Source organism: Biomphalaria glabrata, chromosome 2, assembly GCF_947242115.1.
Source record: "Biomphalaria glabrata chromosome 2, xgBioGlab47.1, whole genome shotgun sequence".
Classification (NCBI taxonomy): Eukaryota; Metazoa; Mollusca; class Gastropoda; family Planorbidae; genus Biomphalaria; species Biomphalaria glabrata.
The window spans coordinates 32,470,014-32,493,553 of NC_074712.1; the positions used below are offsets into that span (position 1 = coordinate 32,470,014).

Sequence of the window (23,540 nt, forward strand, 5' to 3'; positions counted from 1 at the left end):
AAATATTTCTTTTACCTGACGACATAAGAATCAATTTAAAGAAAAAACAATTACTTAATTAACTATTGGTAATTAATTATTCTGTTTTGGTATCTTGAACAAGAAAAAGAAATCGTAATTGACAGGTGGTGGTATAAGTTGAATTAGTCCCCTTGAATAATCGAGCCGTGGGTGAACATTTTTTTTATGCATTTAAAAATAATCATGTAAACATTCACCAAGATAACCCCTTCTTTCCTCCCCTTTTCAAAGCTGGTCCAGACAAGTGATATGATCATAACACACCGAGAAAGCCAAAAGCTAAACAAAAAGAATTGTAAAAAATGTTTATAATCGCACAGATTTGTCAATAGTAACCTACATGACTGATAAAAAATCATATGTAAAAAATAATTGATACAATAGACTTAATATAAGCCTTTTTTTTTTAAAGTATTTTTTATGTTTGTCTTGCTTTTTGTTTTAATCCCATAAAGTTTGTATTGTAAATTGAAAAAGAGCGAGTAGAGTCTATGTTGAAAAGAAAGCAAACTTTGCTGAACCTTGAACATTTCATTCGGAATACCATCATCCTGACAGCTGTTAGTCCAACCAGCTCCCATTTGACCCTTGTAGTGAGCGGCTTGTCGTAGTGGTAGCTTCAAGGTGGCGCTCGAGTGGAAACGATCGTTAGAAGAGACGATTTAAGCAAATAGGGAAGCAAAAGAGAACCCCCGTTTGCGGTACCCAAGGACCGAGTCCATTGCACTGGCGGGGACGGAAGAAAGCCCCAACAAAAGATGTTACTATTCACTCACCATTCCTCAATGGGCCATTTTTTATGTCGGATACCTAAACGGCTGATGTACAGAGAATGAATATGAGAGAGTTTTTCTCAGTGTGCTTGGCCTTCGGCCTCGCTTCTAACCCGAGCTTCTTGAGATACGACCCATCGATAATAGGGATATAAAAATTTACATCTGCTTGGATCGTTCCCAGGCAGAAGTTTGTTTAGACATGCAGAACGAGGCGCAAGTCTTATGACCATTACGAAACAGACGAAGACACCATGGTACGCGTGGGGGACAGATTCAAAATGATAAACATGACATTTCCTATTACCGTTATAACGTCCAAAGTTTGTGTTCAAGGCTAAGGACCTGCCAGTGACCTACATATTTTCCCATATCTAAAGTTTGATAGAGGTTGGGGTCGTGTGCGCCTCAGTGAGTTAGGGTTGACCTTGTGCCCTTGACCAGCAGGAAGGATTTTAACTAGAGGCCAGGAGTGTCACTTCACCGATCCCCCTTCCCCATCAACAAGATGTTCATTTATCATATTTTTTTTTATTGTGAGACATAGCTCTTTGAGACACATCTGGTTTCTTCCTTCCCGAATGAGGCCGGAGACCGAGCCCATGAGGGGTTACTATGTGTTCCTAAAATGTACCGCTTTTATACGTGAGAAGGCCATCACCACCAATATGACCCCGAGGTGGATGGGACATGTTAACGGAGTAACTCCTGTATCATCTCCATGAGCGATGCTTGTTTGGATTAAAGTGCTTTGGGGGCAGTGTTCGGTCAGTATCATAGCTAGTGTATCAGTCTCTCCCTAAGAAACATTTACATGGGGGTGCCACGATGAAGCCTAGAATATACTGGTCATCTGCGTCATCCTTCAATGGCAATTTTACTCACAAATATAAGCGCATCTTCTTTCTTCATCTGTTTCTTCTTTAAGCCAGTAGCAGAAAGATGATGTTGAAAAGATTGTCATAGCCTCGTCGCCATAGGAATAAGTGACTCGCCCATTGTAACTAGAAACTGCTTTTAATTTCATACTGTTCATGCTGCCTTTGATCACAACACTGTGATTTGGAGTGTAATTTTATTCATTATGGACGGTAATCACATTTCGGGCAGTAAAACAAGCAGTTTAAAAAATTAATAAAAATGTTCTGACGGTAGCTCTACATGACCTGCCTAAAGCCTTTAAAAATGTTTTGTTTTACAAGTTTCGGATGTTCCTTCAGAAAAGATTATTTTCGTCCTAGCCCAAACCTCCTGACCACAGGAAATGGTAGCGGGGAGGGTTTTGATACCAGGATTATCGTGACGACAGTTTACCCCCCCCCCCCCCCCGCCCAGGCAGAGACTTACCTGGCCCCTGAGCTTTCTTTTCTATTTCATGGAGCTCTTGCAACTGAGTTGACACCAAACGAGATGTCTCTGACTGATATAAACAGATAATGTTGAAGAGTTCTGTCCCCTTTTTGGCGATACATTTACAAAACTTTAAATTCTTAATGTCATAAACCACTTTGCCGAGGAACCAAGGCTCTCAAGATCAAATCCTGGTTGAGACTAAGAAGGTTTAATTGGAGATTTAAATCAAACTGATTTATATTTATCGCGCTCTAAACTAGAGGCAGCACAACGTGCCCCACCTCCCCTTTTTCCACACGACGGAACCACACAGCACACTGAGCAGTGTAGTCTATGTGATAATGCTTGTCTCCAAGTCCAATGATGTAAGTGCATGACCTATCTGAGACCTACATATTTTGCCAAATCCAAGCAGACAAAGCCAGGGATCGAATTAAGCTGCCTTTGATCATCGCACTGTAGCTCAGGATCACGATATAGAATTAATCAATAATAAGAATGAAACTGATATATGTCCATTCCCTATATGCCATGAAATCTTTCAAGTGAATCTCTTGTCAGATTCTAGTGTGAAACAATACTTGAGTTAATAAACTTTGTTTTAGACACCAAGAATTAAACTAGAGCCTCGATTTCAGAATTTTATACTTTTCATCGTCATGTTCCCAAGTTTGAAAATGACTTACAAAAAAAAATATAATTAATAAAACGGTTATGGATATTTTTTCTTATTTATTATTCTTATTTATTTATTTATTTATCATTTATTTTTAGGCTAATATGTAGATCTAAATAAAACCAGCAAATACAAAAACAAGGGAAGCAACTCAAAATTTTACCCATTTCTATCATCTTTATTGCTTGCAACTTCAGATAATCCTTTTGGTGAGTTTTACTGGCCAGGATTTATTCATTGACAACCATTTTGTAATGAGCGAACAGCTCTCCATCGTTCACTCGCTTCCGCGACTCAGGGGAAGAAACGGGGATTTCCCGCACAAGTAGCCCTATTGCCGCTGTGGCTTTCTCTTGTTCAATGTTATTATTACACAGGGCTGCCAGTAAAGGGAGATTATCCCAAATGAAATTAACGTAAACCAAATTGTTGGGGGGAGAGAACTCCATTAAAAAGGGCTGCGTCTTTTCTGTTGCTCTTTTGTTGTCCTTAGCAACAGGAAATTAAAGGATTATGATCTTTGGCTCTTAAACTGTAACTCTTTTGCATTTCAGAGTCCAGAAATTGATGTAATGGGTTGTGTGAGATATGTGCGTGTGTTAATGTGAGGAAATATACAATTATGTGTGCATTTACGACAGTGTTAAGCTGCTGTATTTGTTTGTAATTGCTCAGTCCTATGTCAAGCCTCATTAAAAGATTAGAGAGAAAATATTTGGATTTTTTTTTCAAACTATAAATCTCGTGATAAATTATGAAATGGTATAAATTTAAATTTTACGTGTGTTTTCATTTATTATTGTAAATATTTTTTTTTTATTTACAGGGGCAATTAAATCTTTTTTGTTGGAGTAATGTATAGACATTTGTTTACATCAGGTCAGAAAAAACAATTTAGTTTGGACTTTGTAAAAAAAATTATTCAAATTGCAGCGGTAATATGTTTGTTTTTTAAAGTAGTCAATTAGTTTGTCATTGTAGTATTGTTATCATCGGCCCCCTTCAGTCGTGAAATGACTATGGTTCATCTCGAACACTTTTTCATATGGCTGTGGAGCCTTATTTTGGAGAGACACTCCCGTCCACATATATTGCAGGTCAAGGTAGCTTTCGCTTTGGTGGTAGAGAAGCTGGCCATTTTCTGTGTGGCACGCCTTTCTGAGGCCCATGTTTTCTCGCTGTCTATAGCTTTCTTGGTCACCGTCTCTCTCCAACTAGTGCGGTCTAAGGATTCGCAATGGTCAGTATCAATGTGCACTGATTTTAAATCCCTTTTCATCACATCAACGTTATAGAGTGTGATCATTCAATAACATCAGATAGGCCAGGTTCATATTTAACTATATCTTCATAAGTATAAGCTGATTGAATACATATGAATATTAACAATGTATAATATTAATAAATCTTCGAATCCTGTGGTATCAAGTCGTTAATCGAACTAAAATTACAACAGTATCGGCAATACTTTCGACACGAGCACGTCTCTTCTTTTTGTATCGACGGACAGATTGGGTTGTAGTTGTTGATAGTTTGTAGTTCATAGTTTCTGATATTCTTTTTACAAATATTGAAACCTGCCTGGGCTGACACTTCGAGGGCAGATATTGAAACCTGCCTGGGCTGACACTTCGAGGGCAGATATTGAAACCTGCCTGGGCTGACACTTCGAGGGCAGATATTGAAACCTGCCTGGGCTGACACTTCGAGGGCAGATATTGAAACCTGCCTGGGCTGACACTTCGAGGGCAGATATTGAAACCTGCCTGGGCTGACACTTCGAGGGCAGATATTGAAACCTGCCTGGGCTGACACTTCGAGGGCAGATATTGAAACCTGCCTGGGCTGACACTTCGAGGGCAGATATTGAATGCGTGTTTCCACACAAACTGTATTTGTAACCTTGTTTTTTAATTCATGTTTTGTAGGTACAAAGTTTTGCAGTAACGTCTGTATTATATAAGATAAGATAAGAATTGTGTCATGTTTCAGCTTGATCCGAGAATGGGTGTGGGAGCAATAACATGTACAACAGTTATACCATACAGAGTGAGTTAATATAAGCTTTATATAGATTGTAAGTGGCTGAAGTTTCTTAAAATCAAAGATATACATATACGTTAACCTGTACCTCTCCTTCAGTAACTCTTCATAAAGAGTAAGCAAGTTACTTGCCCAATAGTCAGTGCACAGTACTCAAAGTGAAGTAACAGATTTAGCTATTTGTCTTTCTGAAACAAAAACAATTTTGGCCAAACGGAAGCAAATTACACTGATCAGTGGGAGAACTTAGTTGTAGAATTTGAAACATGATTACAAGTTCTGGACCTTTCATTATCCTCGATTGACCTCCATTTGCTTTACACACTCCTTTAATTACATCGGTCTATTCAGCCCCAAATAACATTGTTTTTTTTCATTACACACACACACACACACATTAATTTATTTATATACAAGAGGGCCCAAAGGTATGTTTAGAGTTATCACGTAGACTATTTATTTGAAGAAACCAGACTTTTTAAGAAAATAAAAGACTTCAAATTTCATTGTTTCAAGTTAATTTGACTTGCTCTGGCTACAGTATTCGCAGTTTGACTTGTTCTGGCTACAGTATTCGCAGTTTGACTTGCTCTGGCTACAGTATTCGCAGTTTGACTTGCTCTGGCTACAGTATTCGCAGTTTGACTTGCTCTGGCTACAGTATTCGCAGTTTGACTTGCTCTGGCTACAGTATTCGCAGTTTGACTTGCTCTGGCTACAGTATTCGCAGTTTGACTTGCTCTAGCTACAGTATTCGCAGTTGTTTTTTTATCATTTTATTTCGATTGCAATTTTAATTTTCAAATAATGATTTTCATTCTCTTTTTCTTTAATTTGGAGCTTTGATTCAAATTTTTGAATTTCATTGTGAGCTTAAAATAATTTGTTCAAAATCATCCAATGATATCGTCGCGTGTGCAGTCGTCTGCAAATCTACTTCCGATTTTCGACAATGTCATGGACACTTACGGCTGAATGCTTGACGGCTCATTCTTTAAGGATTTCTTAGTTCCGCGAGCGCGCTGGAGGGCGCGTGGACTTCCCGCTCTTACTCGAGTCTATTTATTTAGATGAAGATTATTACAAGTAAAACGAAGATAGAATGGGGCCAGACAGACATATTGATCTCTGCTAATTAATTGATTTAAGTTACTCATATTAATGTTTTATTAATGACATTTAGACCAGTTTTTCTCAAATTATTACCAGTGGCGTTCCTGCCTTCACCTCTAACGAAGCAAAATCGTTATTTCGTACACAGTAATTGTTTTGTAGACTTGAACCAATTCTTTTTGGAGATAGTATTGGATAGTCAGAGGATTTCCACTCTATCTAGCAAAGGGTTATGAGTGATCGCTGTAAGATCCCTTGGCGGGGTTCCGGAGCAGAGCGTTTCCCTGCCATTCTGAGCTTCAGAAACTCATTCTCCTGGCGTATATAACACACTTCTTTTAGTTTTTCTTTAAATAATTTTTGTATTAAGAAAGAGGTGAAATACGCCTGTCAAATGAAATCTAATAAAATGACAGCACAGGTCAATACAACTATGCGAGGGACATTTGAGGTAAATGAAGCCCACGTATGTCTGTTAAAGGCGTGATCGTCGTTTGATGCTCTTGGTAGTAAGACTTTTTGTCGCAGACCTTTTATTTGCTGCGCAAAAGTCGTCAACTTAACCATGTACCACTTCAAGCTTGCTGACAAACGAAAGTCGAGGAAAAATTGCGTTTTCAAAAGGTTGTGAGTCGATATTGTTGCAGACGCTTCTCGTGAAAACAGAAAACATTTTAAAAGTCCTACTTTAAAGATAAAACGAAGTTTCTTACTTAAAATATTTAAATGCTTGGAACATTGTTATTTTACTTGATTAATATTAGAAGAACATGGATTTAGAACTACAATGAAACTACAAGATTTTGTATCGCGAAAAATAAATTGACAGGTCTCGCGCCCTCCCCTTTCCAGTAGTCAGAGCGTTGTGCCCCTTGGTTGGACATCGCGCCACCTATGGGACGCTTCCTAAGAAAACTGGCATCTACTAAACTAGACTTCTTTAATGCATTAACTGCTTAAACAACAGCATACTATCTCTATTTGGTCCATTACGTCAACAATATCTGGTCCATTGCATCAATAATATCTGGTCCTTTGCATCAATAATATCTGGTCCTTTATATCAATAATATCTGGACCATTACATCAATAATATCTGGTCCATTGCATCAATAATATCTGGTCCTTTATATCAATAATATCTGGTCCATTGCATCAATAATATCTGGTCCATTGCATCAATAATATCTGGTCCTTTATATCAATAATATCTGGACCATTACATCAATAATATCTGGTCCATTGCATCAATAATATCTGGTCCTTTATATCAATAATATCTGGACCATTACATCAATAATATCTGGTCCATTGCATCAATAATATCTGGTCCTTTATATCAATAATATCTGGACCATTACATCAATAATATCTGGTCCATTGCATCAATAATATCTGGTACTTTATATCAATAATATCTGGACCATTACATCAATAATATCTGGTCCATTGCATCAATAATATCTGGTCCTTTATATCAATAATATCTGGACCATTACATCAATAATATCTGGACCATTACATCAATAATATCAGGACCATTACATCAATAATATCTGGTCCTTTATATCAATAATATCTGGACCATTACATCAATAATATCTGGTCCTTTATATCAATTATATCTGGTCCTTTATATTAATAATATCTGGTCCTTTATATCAATAATATCTGGACCATTACATCAATAATATCTGGTCCTTTATATCAATAATATCTGGTTCTTTATATCAATAATATCTGGTCCTTTATATCAATAATATCTGGTCCTTTATATCAATAATATCTGGTCCTTTATATTAATAATATCTGGTCCTTTATATTAATAATATCTGGACCATTACATCAATAATATCTGGTCCTTTAAAAAGTTTATATCAATAATATCTGGTCCTCTTTATCAATAATATCTGGTACTTTATATCAATAATATCTGGACCATTACATCAAAAATATCTGGACCATTACATCAATAATATATGGATCATTACATCAATAATATCTGGTCCATTACATCAATAATATCTGGACCATTATATCAATAATATCTGGCCCATTACATCAATAAGATCTGGTCCTTTATATCAATAATATCTGGTCCTTTATCTCAATACTATATGGTACTTTACATCAATAATATCTGGACCATTACATCATCCCTTTTGTCTTTTTATAATTATTATTTTTCGGATGTTTCTATCGCTCGAGCTTTTAATAAAAAATCTTATTAAACGAAATGTTAAAACAACGCAACACTGCCTTGAATAGTTTCGCAATTTATATTCTCGTTTAAACATTAAGCGTTTTTTTTTTTCAGACATTCCCGGATACACAGTAATTGTATGAATTGTACACATAACTTAACCGCATCTAACTAGCTCGTCTGTTATGATAAAACAAGTTAATTGTTAGACCAGGGTTACATTTGATATTGACAGCTAATTCAGCCCAATCTCTAAATCGACAATAGTATCATATTACCATCAGCTTCAATTAGGATTTTTGTCAAAGTTTGCGACATGTTCCAAGAGATGGTCAAATATTTTGCGAGTTAGTGCAATTTTTTTTTTAAAGAGCGTGTGTCCGCATGCCGCCTCCTCCATCCACGCGAGCTTGGGCACGCCACTGCTCACATCCTCTGCAGACAAGGACAATGGCTGCTGAATTCTATTTGTTCCCGGTTACTGAGTAATTAACAGTGCTAATTGCCGACCTTTTTGTTAGCGAACACGGTGGCATCGAGTCGGGCGGTTGGTTGTCATTTCTCCGACTAGATCAGCTGAGAGAAGTATACACACTGGGCTCCTGGTGTACGGAGACTGTTGTGTCAACAGATGTCTTTGTCATTCTTGCAAGTCGGTCATTCAGTCGGTTATTCAGTCAATCATTCAGTCGGTTACTCTGTATCAACGCTCTAACACCCAGTCATTGTGCAGATCACCTTAGATGGTCATAGCTATCAACGTCATCGTTATGTGCCTTACAGAGACTGGGGAGCAGGGCCGGCCGTAGTGCGGTCGCAGTGGGCCCCGCACTTTCATAGGCCCCGCGCTAATTCTAGGTTTAATTTATTAAATTAAACCATTATCATGATTTATCAGGGCCTCCTGGAAATCTCCTGTAATTGCAAAATATACGAAAAAGTCCTGGAAATCTCCTGAAATTATTAAAATCTCCTGAAAAATAGACAAAGTTGTCAATTTAGGGAGCCAATCCTACGCACGAAAAAAAACAACAACAGCAAAGTCGATTGCATTTTCTAATACAAAATCTTAATTTAACATTATGCTTATCCCTACCCAGACTGGGCCCCGCGCAATCCATTTCTCATAGGGCCCGCATTTGTTAGGGCCGGCCCTGGTGGGGTGACATCAGAATGAGATCTAGAAAACTAAGGGGGAGGGTCAAAGAGACGGATGGCTTGATGGACGGGAAAATTTTACCATAGGATGAATGAGAATCCTTTATAAAAATCTAATATCACCATCGATTTCATTGCTCTCGGGCCCACATTAGTATTCTTATGTTAATTGCATTCTGGTTGGTTTAATTAGTTCTATATCCACAAATGTGAGCCTCCTGGCCAAAACATGATATCCTTACCTCTATTTGTATTACCCACACATTAATTAGTATTATATATATATATATGTATATGTATGTAGCTGTACGTCAGGATAGCGTTTACACTAACTGTAAACCAAATGGTCTCTTGGAATTCTAGGCTCACAGAATCTCCATCAGAACTACAGTCCTTTCTGGGAGGTATCCAAGCAGATGTATTTTGTTAAATCACTAGTGCCGATGGCTCGTATTTCAAGACGTTTGGGTCAAGCACACCGGGAACCAGCCTGCTGTACCACATCAGCCGTGCGGATGTTAACCTAGAGGCGTGTGGATAGTGACTTCTTAGTTAGGGTTCTCTTCCATCCCCGCTAGTACTATAGACTTTGTCATTAGGTACCCCAACGGGATAAGTTCTGTTTTGTTTCCTTATTGATCGTTTTACTCTCAAAAAGAGTTGAACCGAAACTCATGAAACTCTAGGTGAGTAAGCCTGATTGAGCAAAGCGCTCTGTCTGGAAGAGGTCCATGCCCAGACTAATGTCCATATTTAACACTTATATTTTCAATGGGTCGGACACTCTGGACGCACGGACTAGAATGGGTGGCCGTAGGCCGAGGGCAGTGGGAACCTCTCCATTTCCCTATAGTTTACCAAGCTAACTGTGCAGGACTCGCCATTGATGAAACGGTCCCTTGAGGATTTGAACAAGGTCATGGAAGCTCCCTTACAGCTCTGCACTGTGCAATTAGAATGCTCTCGCACTCCCTTCCACACTCCCACAGGAATCTTGTTGTAGTACCCATTTAGCCTAATCGTTTCATTCACCCGAGTGCCGCCTTGAGGCAGGGTAACGTACCATATTAGTCGTTTCCTCTAACCATCGTTTCCAGCCAGACATCTTGTTAAGCTGAGAAGCATTGCCCAGGACTCAATTTTGCTACAACTTCTTACAAGTATTATATGACTTACACAAGTTCATATTAACAAACACAAATTTACAATTCGAAAACACTTATATAAGTTATATGTAAGGACTGTTTGATTTTTTTTTCGTTCCGTTTTTTTGTTCCTTGTGTCTTTGTTGACCCCTATTTCTTCATGGTCTCAGGCGCCATGATTTTTGCTTTACTGGTCAAGGTTATGTACAGCACTAAACTGTCATTATTGACACTGCAAACATCTAAATATACCTGAATACAAAACAGAAAATAGTTTGTCCTCTATAACCATTACCATCCATTAATAACATATTTCCAATATCAAGTTCCAATAAATCTATGACAATGATTTGCTCCTTTGCGTAAGTTTGAGCAACCGGATGGAGAAATGAAATCAAACATCTCTTACAATTAAATAACAATAAAAAGATATTTGCTTTTCAACCAGAGAAAAATAATGGAACCAATCCAAAGACCGTGGGACATTAGAGCCTCTATTTACCTACTTGTCTCCATGACGTGATTGGCTGTAACAAATGGGTTTGTTCTACTCTCAAACCCCCTTTACTCTCTGCCCCTCACTGCACGCTTACCGGCGCGCGCGCGCTGCAGACGCCAACAAAGACAAGATGTAAGGAAGTGAGTAGCAGACGATTCACTCAGAAGTTAAGGCAATTACGCTGAATGAATGAGTGGCCGCCTACTTTTTTTTTTTTACTCCTCGTTCTTGTATTTATAAAGCCCGGATTGAATTAAATGGCTTTGAGGAATTTTGATGGCTTATTTGCCATGTGGGTAGTCCCAACGGCGGATACGAAATGCCGGGTTGTGTTAAAAGCCCCAAAATGCAGCCAGTTTTCAGTTTGAAAAAATAACTAGCAGGCTCTTAGAGAGTATTAAGTCTTTCAAATGGCACAACAATACAGGCTGTCGATGATGGCGCGGGAGAGACGGGAGCGGCTGGGGCGGTGGTGGAGGTATTCTATTTGTTGTCGTTCCATTAAATTGAGCTGTCCAGTATTTACAAAAACCAAAAGGGAGATACTTGTGCAAGGTCTGGTGGGGTGGTTGGTCGTCAGACACTTTTGAGGGGAAAAAAAGGGGGGGGGGATAAGTAGCAGCTCGTGTTTGCGCTCCCAGTGACGTAGTTCTCCTCGAAGTGGTAGTTTTCCTGTCTCAACCAGCAGGAGCGGAGCGTGGATCCTAAATAAGGAACTTTGTGGGTCGTCAAAAGCAAGTGTTCTACAGCATAATACTAGAGGGCTATGGGGAAGGCGCCTCTTCGTAGTAGCATTAAAATGTTGCCAACTCTTGTTGACGTTCTCACTTACAAATCCTAGTCTAAGCAATGTTTGATGAATACATTTTCAAAATATAATAATAGTATCACATGTCAAAACGTATATTGTGACCTAACAAAGTAAAATCAAAAACCTTGCCCAGCAGAACTAAGCGAACTAACCGCTTGACCTTCCGGAAATAAAAAAAAAAGAATCTTTTTGATTGTTAGTGTTCGCCATTTCCGGTGTAAACGTGTCTTTATATATGTAACCTGTATGCATTAATCATTCTTAGCTTCATTGAAGATTTTCATACATGGCGGAAAAAACTATAAATAATAAGCTTTTTGGTGTATCCGGTGTACCAAATAAAATGTTGATAAGCTAGATGTTTTTTTAAAGTTCATAAATTGTCTTGACTAGCGGTTTAACACTGCAGAATCTTTTTTTTTTTTTTTTTTAGTTCTTCCGTTTGTAACTTTTATTTAGTTGGCCATTGTGGAGTTAAATTTAGCGTCTTTTTCATTAGGTGCCTTTATCGAGAAAATCTCCAATATTACCATTTAAAAGTTCTACAGTGCTGATACCAAAAATAATAATATGTTATTGCTAGTTATTGCATGACCTAAAACTGGCCTAGTATGCCACTTGCAAAGCTTGAAGACATAAAATTAAAGAAATTGACATCTTGGTCTGTAGCCTTCACTTTAAATGACAATGTATCATAGACTCAAAGTTATCATTTAGTGAACGAAGAGATCAAACACAAACAAACAGGTAGGCTACGTTACTGAGTGTCGAAGTCATCAGCAAGGCCCCAGGCCATACTTTGTCAACGATCGTTTTGGGACGCCATCGAGACGCTTGCGACACGTGTCGCATCTCCAACGGTGGACCCTAGGAACAGCTTTACCCTTTGCAGTCGTCACTTCGAAACAATGACCTTTAAACGGACAGGGGAGACGGTGAGCTACATGGCGGCATGTCAGCAGTTGACTGACCACTGGTCAGAGTGTCACGGCCTTCAAATTCATCTGATCTGGCCAGACGCTGTCATGACCAACACAAACTGGGGTCAAGATAAGAGCAGAAATCGGTGGTGGTTGTGGGGGAGGGGGAGCTTATTTAGTGACTGCATATGATGTTGAGGATAGTCCAACAGGTTCAGTATGTAATTCAGCTCAGAGGAGGTGCCACAGGGTAAGTAAATGAACGGGAGCTTATTATTTAGGAGGCATAAAATTACAAAAAGTAGATTATCATTTGAACTACCCGGCAGTATAGCTTACGGGTGACGGAGGGAAAGGTGGAGTTAATTTAAAAAAAAAAACTTTTTAACATTTAAACGCATATTGGCAACAGACACCGGTGACATCTAAGATGGAACTTCTCGATATAAAGTTGTCGTTATTGTCTGAATAGTCAGTCAGCATCTCAGCATACCTAAAACAAAGCAAAAAAATGCTTGACCTGATGACGCTGTGCCCTGAATAAGTTGTGCATTCAGCCCACGAGCAATTAAGGCACAGGGCTATAACCGTTAAGAAGTTCAAAGTCTATCTCAGCCAAGGGACATAATTCTCTTATCTCCAACCGGTCCCCATCCATTAATACATCTTTAACTTCTTTGCTTTGATATTAATATCCAGGCGCGCAGTCTCCCCTCGCACCCTATCTGAACAATCATCACATTTACTTCCCTTAGAATCAATTCGGAATTGTAACAATAGGGGGAAGTATTAACCCATGATCTCTTGCTAATAGCCTCCCCTTAGTCGTGTTTCCATCGAGTCTATCTCCTCTGGCTCATTCCGTTGGTCATAGTAAAGGCTAAATTTAATGCAGTTAGGATCTCAATTGTTTTAGCCTAAGGACTGGTTTGGGGTGGGGGGGGGAATTTGAAGAAAAAAAAAGAATTGGGGGGGGGGGGGGAGAATAAATGGGAGTCGGTGTAAATATAAATTAACATTTCACTGAAAAATCAAAATAGTTATATATATATATCATCTCCCCTAACCCCCCCCCTCGCGAAAAAGAAATATTTGTATATATGTATATGTGTGTGTGTACATAATCTTTATTACATCCTGACCCTTCAATCTTTCGGAACACGTTTATTGTGCCCTAGAATAGCTTCTTCCTGTAGTTAGTGGAAAAATTGCTGACTCCCCGCCATTGCTAGCAAGGGGGTCTAAGGGAGCGCTAGGAGCTCCCCCAGCACTATATCTGGTATTGAATGCCAACAAAATGCATATTCTGAGGTATCTGCAGTGCATTTTCCTGCTATTAAAAAATCTTATTTAAAAAATTAATGTGCTATTCTTACTGTCTTAAACCCTCCTGCGCCGTTCGGCGCATTTGCCGTCAAGCTGTTTCAACAAAAATCTGTCACTGGTAATTTCTGAAGCCTCTTCCCACCTGCTCCTAGGACCTCCATGAATGTGTGGAGCCAAGTTGTACTAGGATGTCATCGCAAAAACATAAAGTGCTATTCTTACTGACTTAGACCCTCCCGAGAATTTGGGACATTTGCCGTCAAGCAGTTTCCACAAAAATCTGTCACTGGTAGGCCTAATGTCTAAAGCGTCTTCCCACATGCTCTGAGGACCTCCATGATTGTGTGGAGCCAAGTTGTACTAGAATGTCATCGCAACTCTTTTTATGCGTAATTCATTTTGTCGGAGAACATGTCCCGCAAATCTCATGCGACGCACTGTCACAATCTTACTAGGGAGTCGACTCCCAGTTCGGCATAGATTTCTTTGATTTAGACCCGATCTCTATAGCTGACTCCTAAAATCTGTCATAGCCATCTTTGTTGAGCCACATTTAGTATTTTTCAATTTCGGCAGATGACTATTCACTGCACTTTATTAATGGAACTCCGCCACAGGTAGAAATGTGTAATCTCTCTTGAATACGCTATTGGAATTATGTGATTGAAGTTTGCTTTAGATTTTATATGGAAAAGGAAAGTTTTATCGTCAAAATCATCTGTTGGAGGGTTTTAAACTAAAAAATCTCAGGACTTTTTTTTTGTTTTTTTTTTAAATTCAAAACCCCACTAGCGGGGGTTTTAAACTCAAAACCCATTTGGCTACGCTCATAGATTTTAGAATGTGTAATTTGCTTTTTTTTTAATTGAAGATGTATTTTTTAGCTTCAAACTCCACTGGAGGGGAGTTTAATCTTAAAACTGAGTCAAAACCCATTTAGCTACACTGATAACATTTTGAGTGCATAATTTGCTTTTGTTTTCCTATTGAAGAGGGGGTTCATCGTAAATTTCAGAGGGGGTTTTAAAATCTTCCTTAACTGTGCCCTTGGAATTTGGGGATTGTCGTTTGCATTTTTTGTGCGTTTTGTTTTATAGAAGAGGGGGATTTAACTGCAAAAACCCCTGGTGGTAGGGAGCTTTAAACTCAAAACCCCCCAGTAGGGTTATAAACTCAAAACCCCTTTGGCTGCGGTGGGGCAAGTGATGGTTTAGTATTAAAATCTTACCTAAAATAAACAAAATTAAAGCAAAAAATCAGTCACTAAAATTCATTCATCCCCCCCCCCCGGCTACGTCCATGATATATATATATTGTGCCTCAGCTTTTTTTTCATAGTAGAATTAGTGATGATAAGAATGATATAGCAAAATGATTTTTTCCAGGCTGTCGTTCAGGACGCTTGAGAAAGATAACTGCGTAAAGGTCTAAGATTTAAATTCTAAGTTGAAAATCAAAGACGTTGAGATTTAAGCACAAGAATCAATGGAGTTTGTATATTTAGTGTATATACAGTTAAATGTAAAGCTCAGTGTGTGAATAGAGTACTGGTAATTCTTTAATAACTGCTTGATTATGGGATTTTAATGCAGTATTTTAAACAATATAGCCTATAAGTTTTTATCATAGTACTATCTACTACCAAATTGTAGTTGAATTGAATTTCACTATTGTATTATTTCTCTCTCTCTCTCTTCCTCTGAATATGTTTCTTTCTATTATTCTAATTAAAGCGGCATATTGTCTCCATTTACTCCTTTATATCACGGCGGACTTAGTCAAGTCAAGATGCTATTCTCTCCCTTTGGAGCAGCGCGTTCCAACAAAGAAAATATGAAAATTAATATTCATTAGAATTAGCATATTAGAATGTGTTAAGCAAAATTAATGAATACAAAGTGGATATTTTAAGATCGTGTTTCTCCTTGAGGCGTTGCGTCGGGTGCAGTGCCGCCCTCACCCCACTCTCCCCCCCATGTGCATTATACAGGTATAGTAACTGGGCGATGTCCCAGAGCTAATTAACATGAAGTACATTCGGTGAGACTTAATTAGGGGACTCAATAGACCCCACGTGGACGAGTGTCAAATGTCAACATGTATATTTATAAGTGTATATGTATATACAAAGAAATTTATATTTATATATATATATATTTTATTTCTATATATTTATATTTTTTATATGTATTTATTTATATTTATTTTTTATATTTATATAGGGCCTATTTATATATTTTTAAATATTATATATTTATATTTATTTTTTATATTTATATAGGGCCTATTTATATATATTTAAATATTATATATTTATATTTATGTTTTATATTTATAGATTATTTTTATTTAAATATTTTTTATTCATATTTATAGATTTTTTTCAAATCAACCAGGTCGGTTTTAGACGATAAGGCTCTACGTTTGACATATGGGGGGCCCTTGTAGTCAACATAAGGCAATTTATTCCTTTGCTTTTTCTTCAAAACAATTGTTGTTTTATAATTGTCAAAACGTTTTCTAAGCACTGTCGTAGTTAATTAAAATAAGGAATAATTTCTAGTTTTCTCTCACGTTTTCCGATGATTCACGGTGAAACATTTTTTTTTTCAGTGCAGGTACTGAGTGAGCGAGTGTTTGAATGAGTGAGTGAATGAGCAAGTGAGTGAGTGAATGAGTATGTCCTTGATAATGCTCTCAGCATTCTCATAATTAATGATTAACAGAAAGCTACTGCTCATAGGCGCACTACCCTACATGAAAAAAAAACAAAGTGAGAGATTACATCGGAACAGTTGACCAGTGGGGTGTTTTAATAAAGCTTATATGTACTCTATCTGTCTGTTTGTCTGTCTGGCAGGATTTTTGGTTTACAAGTTTTTTCTATTTTCCCATCCTCGGATCATGTTGAAATGTGTGCACATTCAATGACAACGCATAAAAAGAAAAAAAAATACCACTTAGTTAATTAATTGGCGGTAATTAATTAATTTTGTTTAAAAAGAGAAATATATCATGCATTATTGAGAGATGTGGCAGTAAATGTACAGTTCCTTCCCTTGTTTTTTTAAATAGTATCTTTTTTAATATTTCGCTTGTTACTCTTTCCTCCTCTTTGACTTTGTCTTAGTCTCTTTCTTCCTAACATTTTCGTTTTGTTTTATACATTCCTTTTTTTCCCGGTAACACTTTTTATTTTCTCTGTTAACTCTCTGACACAAATAGAAACGCAGCTCCGTCCAATCTCCTAGAAATACATTTCTTTGATAGCCATGGGGAGGATCAATCTATCAATCATGCCACCAGGATAGGACAGACAAAAGATTGTTACTGAAATGACAATTTGATCGAAATGTACAAAACTGAATTGCCTCATACATTAAATAAGCTCCCTTTATTCATCGTCTTCGAGTACTCCCCCCCCCCCCTCCTCACTACTAGGGCCAGCTCTATGGACAAGGGGAGTGAATTTAGAAATTCAATGCATCAAATGACACATAACAAATGGCAGGTCATTCCTAGCCGTGATCCATACGTGATAGATGACAAGAATTCACAAGACATAGCTCGCACCTAATCCCACATTTGGATGGTCCACTTGGAAAACAAAAAATTTTCTATTTTATGCCCGGTCAACGAAAGACAGAATTTAAACTCATTTCTCTTTATGCTGTGAGTTGGGAAAATTAGAAAATTGAGGAGGCTCTGCACCGTATGAGAGACACGTTTAATCTGTATTGTCTTAAATACAGTTTAAAATGAATCCACAATTCTTACTATTAGTACAATATACAATACCATTAGTATAATTAGTGCTAATTTATTTCACCTTTTTTTTTTTGGTTATTAGGAGGTAAAGAGGTGTAAAACAAGGAGGTAAAGAGGTGTAAAACAAGGAGGTAAAGAGGTGTAAAACAAGGAGGTAAAGGGGTGTAAAACAAGGAGGTAAAGAGGTGTAAAACAAGGAGGTAAAGAGGTGTAAAACAAGGAGGTAAAGAGGTGTAAAACAAGGAGGTAAAGGGGTGTAAAACAAGGAGGTAAAGGGGTGTAAAACAAGGAGGTAAAGAGGTGTAAAACAAGGAGGTAAAGGGGTGTAAAACAAGGAGGTAAAGAGGTGTAAAACAAGGAGGTAAAGGGGTGTAAAACAAGGAGGTAAAGGGGTGTAAAACAAGGAGGTAAAGGGGTGTAAAACAAGGAGGTAAAGGGGTGTAAAACAAGGAGGTAAAGGGGTGTAAAACAAGGAGGTAAAGAGGTGTAAAACAAGGAGGTAAAGAGGTGTAAAACAAGGAGGTAAAGGGGTGTAAAACAAGGAGATAAAGGGGTGTAAAACAAGGAGGTAAAGAGGTGTAAAACAAGGAGGTAAAGGGGTGTAAAACAAGGAGGTAAAGAGGTGTAAAACAAGGAGGTAAAGAGGTGTAAAACAAGGAGGTAAAGGGGTGTAAAACAAGGAGGTAAAGAGGTGTAAAACAAGGAGGTAAAGGGGTGTAAAACAAGGAGGTAAAGGGGTGTAAAACAAGGAGGTAAAGGGGTGTAAAACAAGGAGGTAAAGGGGTGTAAAACAAGGAGGTAAAGAGGTGTAAAACAAGGAGGTAAAGGGGTGTAAAACAAGGAGGTAAAGAGGTGTAAAACAAGGAGGTAAAGGGGTGTAAAACAAGGAGGTAAAGAGGTGTAAAACAAGGAGGTAAAGAGGTGTAAAACAAGGAGGTAAAGGGGTGTAAAACAAGGAGGTAAAGAGGTGTAAAACAAGGAGGTAAAGAGGTTTTAAACAAGGAGGTAAAGGGGTGTAAAACAAGGAGGTAAAGAGGTGTAAAACAAGGAGGTAAAGAGGTGTAAAACAAGGAGGTTGGAGGGAAATGTATTTGGAACGATTTTATGTATAAAAGTACCTCGATTCCTCACATGGTTAATGGTTTGTTTCAGAATTATGCTAGATGTATATCACGAGTTGCTTTTGGACACAGTGGTGCATTTATTAGCCACTTGTGATTCATTTAAAATGTCTTATTTACATATAAATATTTTAGTCTAATTAAGCCTTGTAACATGAAATAAAAGCTATATTTGTTCTCTTTGGCGTCATTTGGAAAGATTGCATAAATAAAAGTACTCGATTCCTCGTTCGGTTAAATGATTTGCTTAAGAACCTTGACGCCAAATGATTGTTTGAAATTATATTGAATAATATTGCATTTAATTAAGGTCCAAAAGTTCCATAATCGGTTTTCTTTTATAAAGGTTGACTTACTTATTCCTGTGAACTCCCTATGGAGCTTAGGGCCACAACTACACCTCTCCACAATTCTCCACACCTCTCCACCTAACTCGGTTCTGGGCAGCTTTCTTCATCTGCTCCCGTGTCATTCCAGTGTCCTCAGCTTTTTTCATCTGCTCCCATGTCATTCCAGTGTCCTCAGCTTTCTTCATCTGCTGTTGTGTCATTCCAGTGTCCTTAGCTTTCTTCATCTGCTCTCGTGTCATTCCAGTGTCCTCAGCTTTCTTCATCTGCCCCCATGTCATTCCAGTGTTTTCAGCTTTCTTCATCTGCTCTCGTTTCATTCCAGTGTTTTCAGCTTTCTTCATCTGCTCTCGTTTCATTTCAGTGTCCCCAGCTTTCTTCATCTGCTCTCGTGTCATTTCAGTGTCCTCAGCTTTCTTCATCTGCCCCCATGTCATTCCAGTGTTTTCAGCTTTCTTCATCTGCTCTCATGTCATTCCAGTGTCCTCAGCTTTCTTCATCTGCCCCCATGTCATTCCAGTGTTTTCAGCTTTCTTCATCTGCCCCCATGTCATTCCAGTGTTTTCAGCTTTCTTCATCTGCCCCCATGTCATTCCAGTGTCCTCAGCTTTCTTCATCTGCCCCCATGTCATTCCAGTGTTTTCAGCTTTCTTCATCTGCTCCCGTGTCATTCCAGTGTCCTCAGCTTTCTTCATCTGCTCTCGTTTCATTCCAGTGTCCCCAGCTTTCTTCATCTGCTCTCGTTTCATTCCAGTGTCCCCAGCTTTCTTCATCTGCTCTCGTTTCATTCCAGTGTCCCCAGCTTTCTTCATCTGCTCTCGTGTCATTCCAGTGTCCCCAGCTTTCTTCATCTGCTCTCGTGTCATTCCAGTGTCCCCAGCTTTCTTCATCTGCTCTCGTGTCATTCCAGTGTCCCCAGCTTTCTTCATCTGCTCTCGTGTCATTCCAGTGTCCCCAGCTTTCTTCATCTGCTCTCGTGTCATTCCAGTGTCCCCAGCTTTCTTCATCTGCTCTAGTTTCATTCCAGTGTCCCCAGCTTTCTTCATCTGCTCTCGTGTCATTCCAGTGTCCCCAGCTTTCTTCATCTGCTCTCGTTTCATTCCAGTGTCCCCAGCTTTCTTCATCTGCTCTCGTTTCATTCCAGTGTCCTCAGCTTTCTTCATCTGCTCTCGTGTCATTCCAGTGTCCTCAGCTTTCTTCATCTGCTCTCGTTTCATTCCAGTGTCCCCAGCTTTCTTCATCTGCTCTCGTGTCATTCCAGTGTCCTCAGCTTTCTTCATCTGCTCTCGTGTCATTCCAGTGTTTTCAGCTTTCTTCATCTGCTCCCATGTCATTCCAGTGTCCTCAGCTTTCTTCATCTGCCCCCATGTCATTCCAGTGTTTTCAGCTTTCTTCATCTGCTCTCGTTTCATTCCAGTGTCCTCAGCTTTCTTCATCTGCCCCCATGTCATTCCAGTGTTTTCAGCTTTCTTCATCTGCTCTCGTGTCATTCCAGTGTCCTCAGCTTTCTTCATCTGCCCCCATGTCATTCCAGTGTTTTCAGCTTTCTTCATCTGCCCCCATGTCATTCCAGTGTTTTCAGCTTTCTTCATCTGCTCTCGTGTCATTCCAGTGTCCCCAGCTTTCTTCATCTGCTCTCGTTTCATTCCAGTGTCCCCAGCTTTCTTCATCTGCTCTCGTTTCATTCCAGTGTCCTCAGCTTTCTTCATCTGCTCTCGTTTCATTCCAGTGTCCTCAGCTTTCTTCATCTGCTCTCGTTTCATTCCAGTGTCCCCAGCTTTCTTCATCTGCCCCCATGTCATTTCAGTGTCCCCAGCTTTCTTCATCTGCTCTCGTGTCATTCCAGTGTCCTCAGCTTTCTTCATCTGCTCCCGTGTCATTTCAGTGTCCTCAGCTTTCTTCATTTGCTCCCATGTCATTCCAGTGTCCTCAGCTTTCTTCATCTGCTCTCGTGTCATTCCAGTGTTTTCAGCTTTCTTCATCTGCTCCCGTGTCATTTCAGTGTCCTCAGCTTTCTTCATCTGCTCCCGTGTCATTCCAGTGTTTTCAGCTTTCTTCATCTGCCCCCATGTCATTCCAGTGTTTTCAGCTTTCTTCATCTGCTCCCGTGTCATTCCAGTGTTTTCAGCTTTCTTCATTTGCTCTCGTGTCATTTCAGTGTCCTCAGCTTTCTTCATTTGCTCCCATGTCATTCCAGTGTCCTCAGCTTTCTTCATCTGCTCCCGTGTCATTCCAGTGTTTTCAGCTTTCTTCATCTGCCCCCATGTCATTCCAGTGTTTTCAGCTTTCTTCATCTGCCCCCATGTCATTCCAGTGTCCTCAGCTTTCTTCATCTGCCCCCATGTCATTCCAGTGTCCCCAGCTTTCTTCATCTGCCAGCATGTCATTCCAGTGTTTTCAGCTTTCTTCATCTGCCCCCGTGTCATTCCAGTGTCCTCAGCTTTCTTCATCTGCCCCCATGTCATTCCAGTGTCCCCAGCTTTCTTCATCTGCCAGCATGTCATTCCAGTGTTTTCAGCTTTCTTCATCTGCTCCCGTGTCATTCCAGTGTCCTCAGCTTTCTTCATCTGCCCCCATGTCATTCCAGTGTCCTCAGCTTTCTTCATCTGCTCCCGTGTCATTCCAGTGTCCCCAGCTTTCTTCATCTGCTCTCGTGTCATTCCAGTGTTTTCAGCTTTCTTCATCTGCTCCCGTGTCATTCCAGTGTCCTCAGCTTTCTTCATCTGCTCTCGTGTCATTCCAGTGTTTTCAGCTTTCTTCATCTGCTCCCGTGTCATTCCAGTGTCCTCAGCTTTCTTCATCTGCCCCCATGTCATTCCAGTGTTTTCAGCTTTCTTCATCTGCTCCCGTGTTATTCCAGTGTCCTCAGCTTTCTTCATTTGCTCCCATGTCATTCCAGTGTCCTCAGCTTTCTTCATCTGCTCCCATGTCATTCCAGTGTCCTCAGCTTTCTTCATCTGCTCCCGTGTCATTCCAGTGTCCTCAGCTTTCTTCATCTGCTCCCATGTCATTCCAGTGTCCTCAGCTTTCTTCATCTGCTCCCGTGTCATTCCAGTGTCCTCAGCTTTCTTCATCTGCTCCCGTGTCATTCCAGTCTCCTCAGATTCACTGATGGCAGACGTCTTCCAGGTTTGCTTGGGTCTGTCCACTTTCCTCCTTCCTTGAAGATTCATCTCAAGTATCTGTTTTGCAACAATATTAGCTTGTTTTTGCAGGGTGTGACCTATCCAGTTCCATTTTTGCTTTTTGATATTTTGGGCTAAGGGTTTTTGCTTGGTTCTCTCCCACAAAGTGACACTAGTTATCTTTGTTTTAGCAATCCGATTTTGTATATCGTCACCAGTTCCACTGTCTTGACTAACTTCCCTGGTATGTGAAGTGGTTTACATCGAGAATATTCCCCCCCCCCCTGTAGTTACACTGTAGAATGATTGGGTTCTCATGTCTGTTATTGATTCCCATAACCTCTGTTTTTTTATTGCTTATTACAAGTCCAGTCTTTTTCGTTACTTCTGATAGTCTGGTCAGCTTGGTCTGAGCATTTTGTTGCGTATGGAGGCTGATGTCATTAGCGACATCCAAATCCTCCGGATGTTGTGTTAGGGTCCATTGCATGCCGCTTTTGTTGTCTAAGACTGTCTGTCACATGACCCAACCAATCACCAACAAAAATATCAATGGTAAAAGCCTACATATCTTTCTTACTCTTGTTAATACTTGAAAATGCTTTGTCAGCTTACCATTGTGTATTAAGTGGCATGATGAGCCAACATACAACTGTTTAAAGATATTACTGAACTTGGTTGGAACTACGTAGTGATTTATTCAGTCTCCAGATTATGTCTCTGAATACTTTCGAAGGCTTTATCAAAATCCACAATAGTCATGTACAGAGGAGATTACCACTCAACAGATTGTTCTATGATAATGTTCAGTGTAGCAATGTGGTCAGTGCATGATTTTACCTTCCAGAAACCAACCTGTTCGGGTCTTAGTCTTTTGTCTAGTGCATCTTTTAGGGCATTTTAGGCGTTTCAGTATTATTCTAGTTAATACCATACTAAGGTTTGACGATGACACGATTCTTCGCCAGTTATTGCATTGAGTAAGGTCCAATTTTTGGGAAACTTGATTAAGTAACCCGGTTCCCAAATCTTCTACAGCAGCGGATGTAGCATTTCAACTGATGTTTTGGGGTCTAGTTGAATTGCTTCCACCGGTATACCATCTGCACCTCCCGCCTTTCCACTTTTTTTTAGCGGC

At 39.3% G+C, this 23,540-nt stretch overlaps 1 protein-coding gene across 1 annotated transcript; it reads right to left on the reverse strand.

Annotated features, from left to right (window-relative positions):
• Nucleotides 1–10,635: 10,635 nt before the first annotated feature.
• Nucleotides 10,636–21,181, reverse strand: LOC129924678 (sex determination and dosage compensation protein sdc-2-like). Its single transcript, XM_056021164.1, has 3 exons — nucleotides 20,861–21,181; nucleotides 19,925–20,596; nucleotides 10,636–10,737 (listed from the first exon to the last, which is right to left on the reverse strand). Exons 1-3 carry the CDS (start codon nucleotides 21,179–21,181, stop codon nucleotides 10,636–10,638), a joined length of 1,095 nt encoding a protein of 364 aa, XP_055877139.1.
• Between the last annotated feature and the right edge of the window lie 2,359 nt (nucleotides 21,182–23,540).

What these genes read in the sequence shown, in the direction of transcription:
- LOC129924678 (XM_056021164.1), bottom strand. Translation starts at nt 21,181, where the DNA reads ATGAAGAAAGCTGAGGACACTGAAATGACACGGGAGCAGATGAAGAAA. An exon ending in CACGAGAGCAGATGAAGAAA is followed by an intron (nt 20,597 to 20,860) that starts GCTGAAAACACT and finishes ACATGGGAGCAG; the next exon opens with ATGAAGAAAGCTGAAAACAC. An exon ending in CACGGGAGCAGATGAAGAAA is followed by an intron (nt 10,738 to 19,924) that starts GCTGAAAACACT and finishes TTTTGTATTCAG; the next exon opens with GTATATTTAGATGTTTGCAG.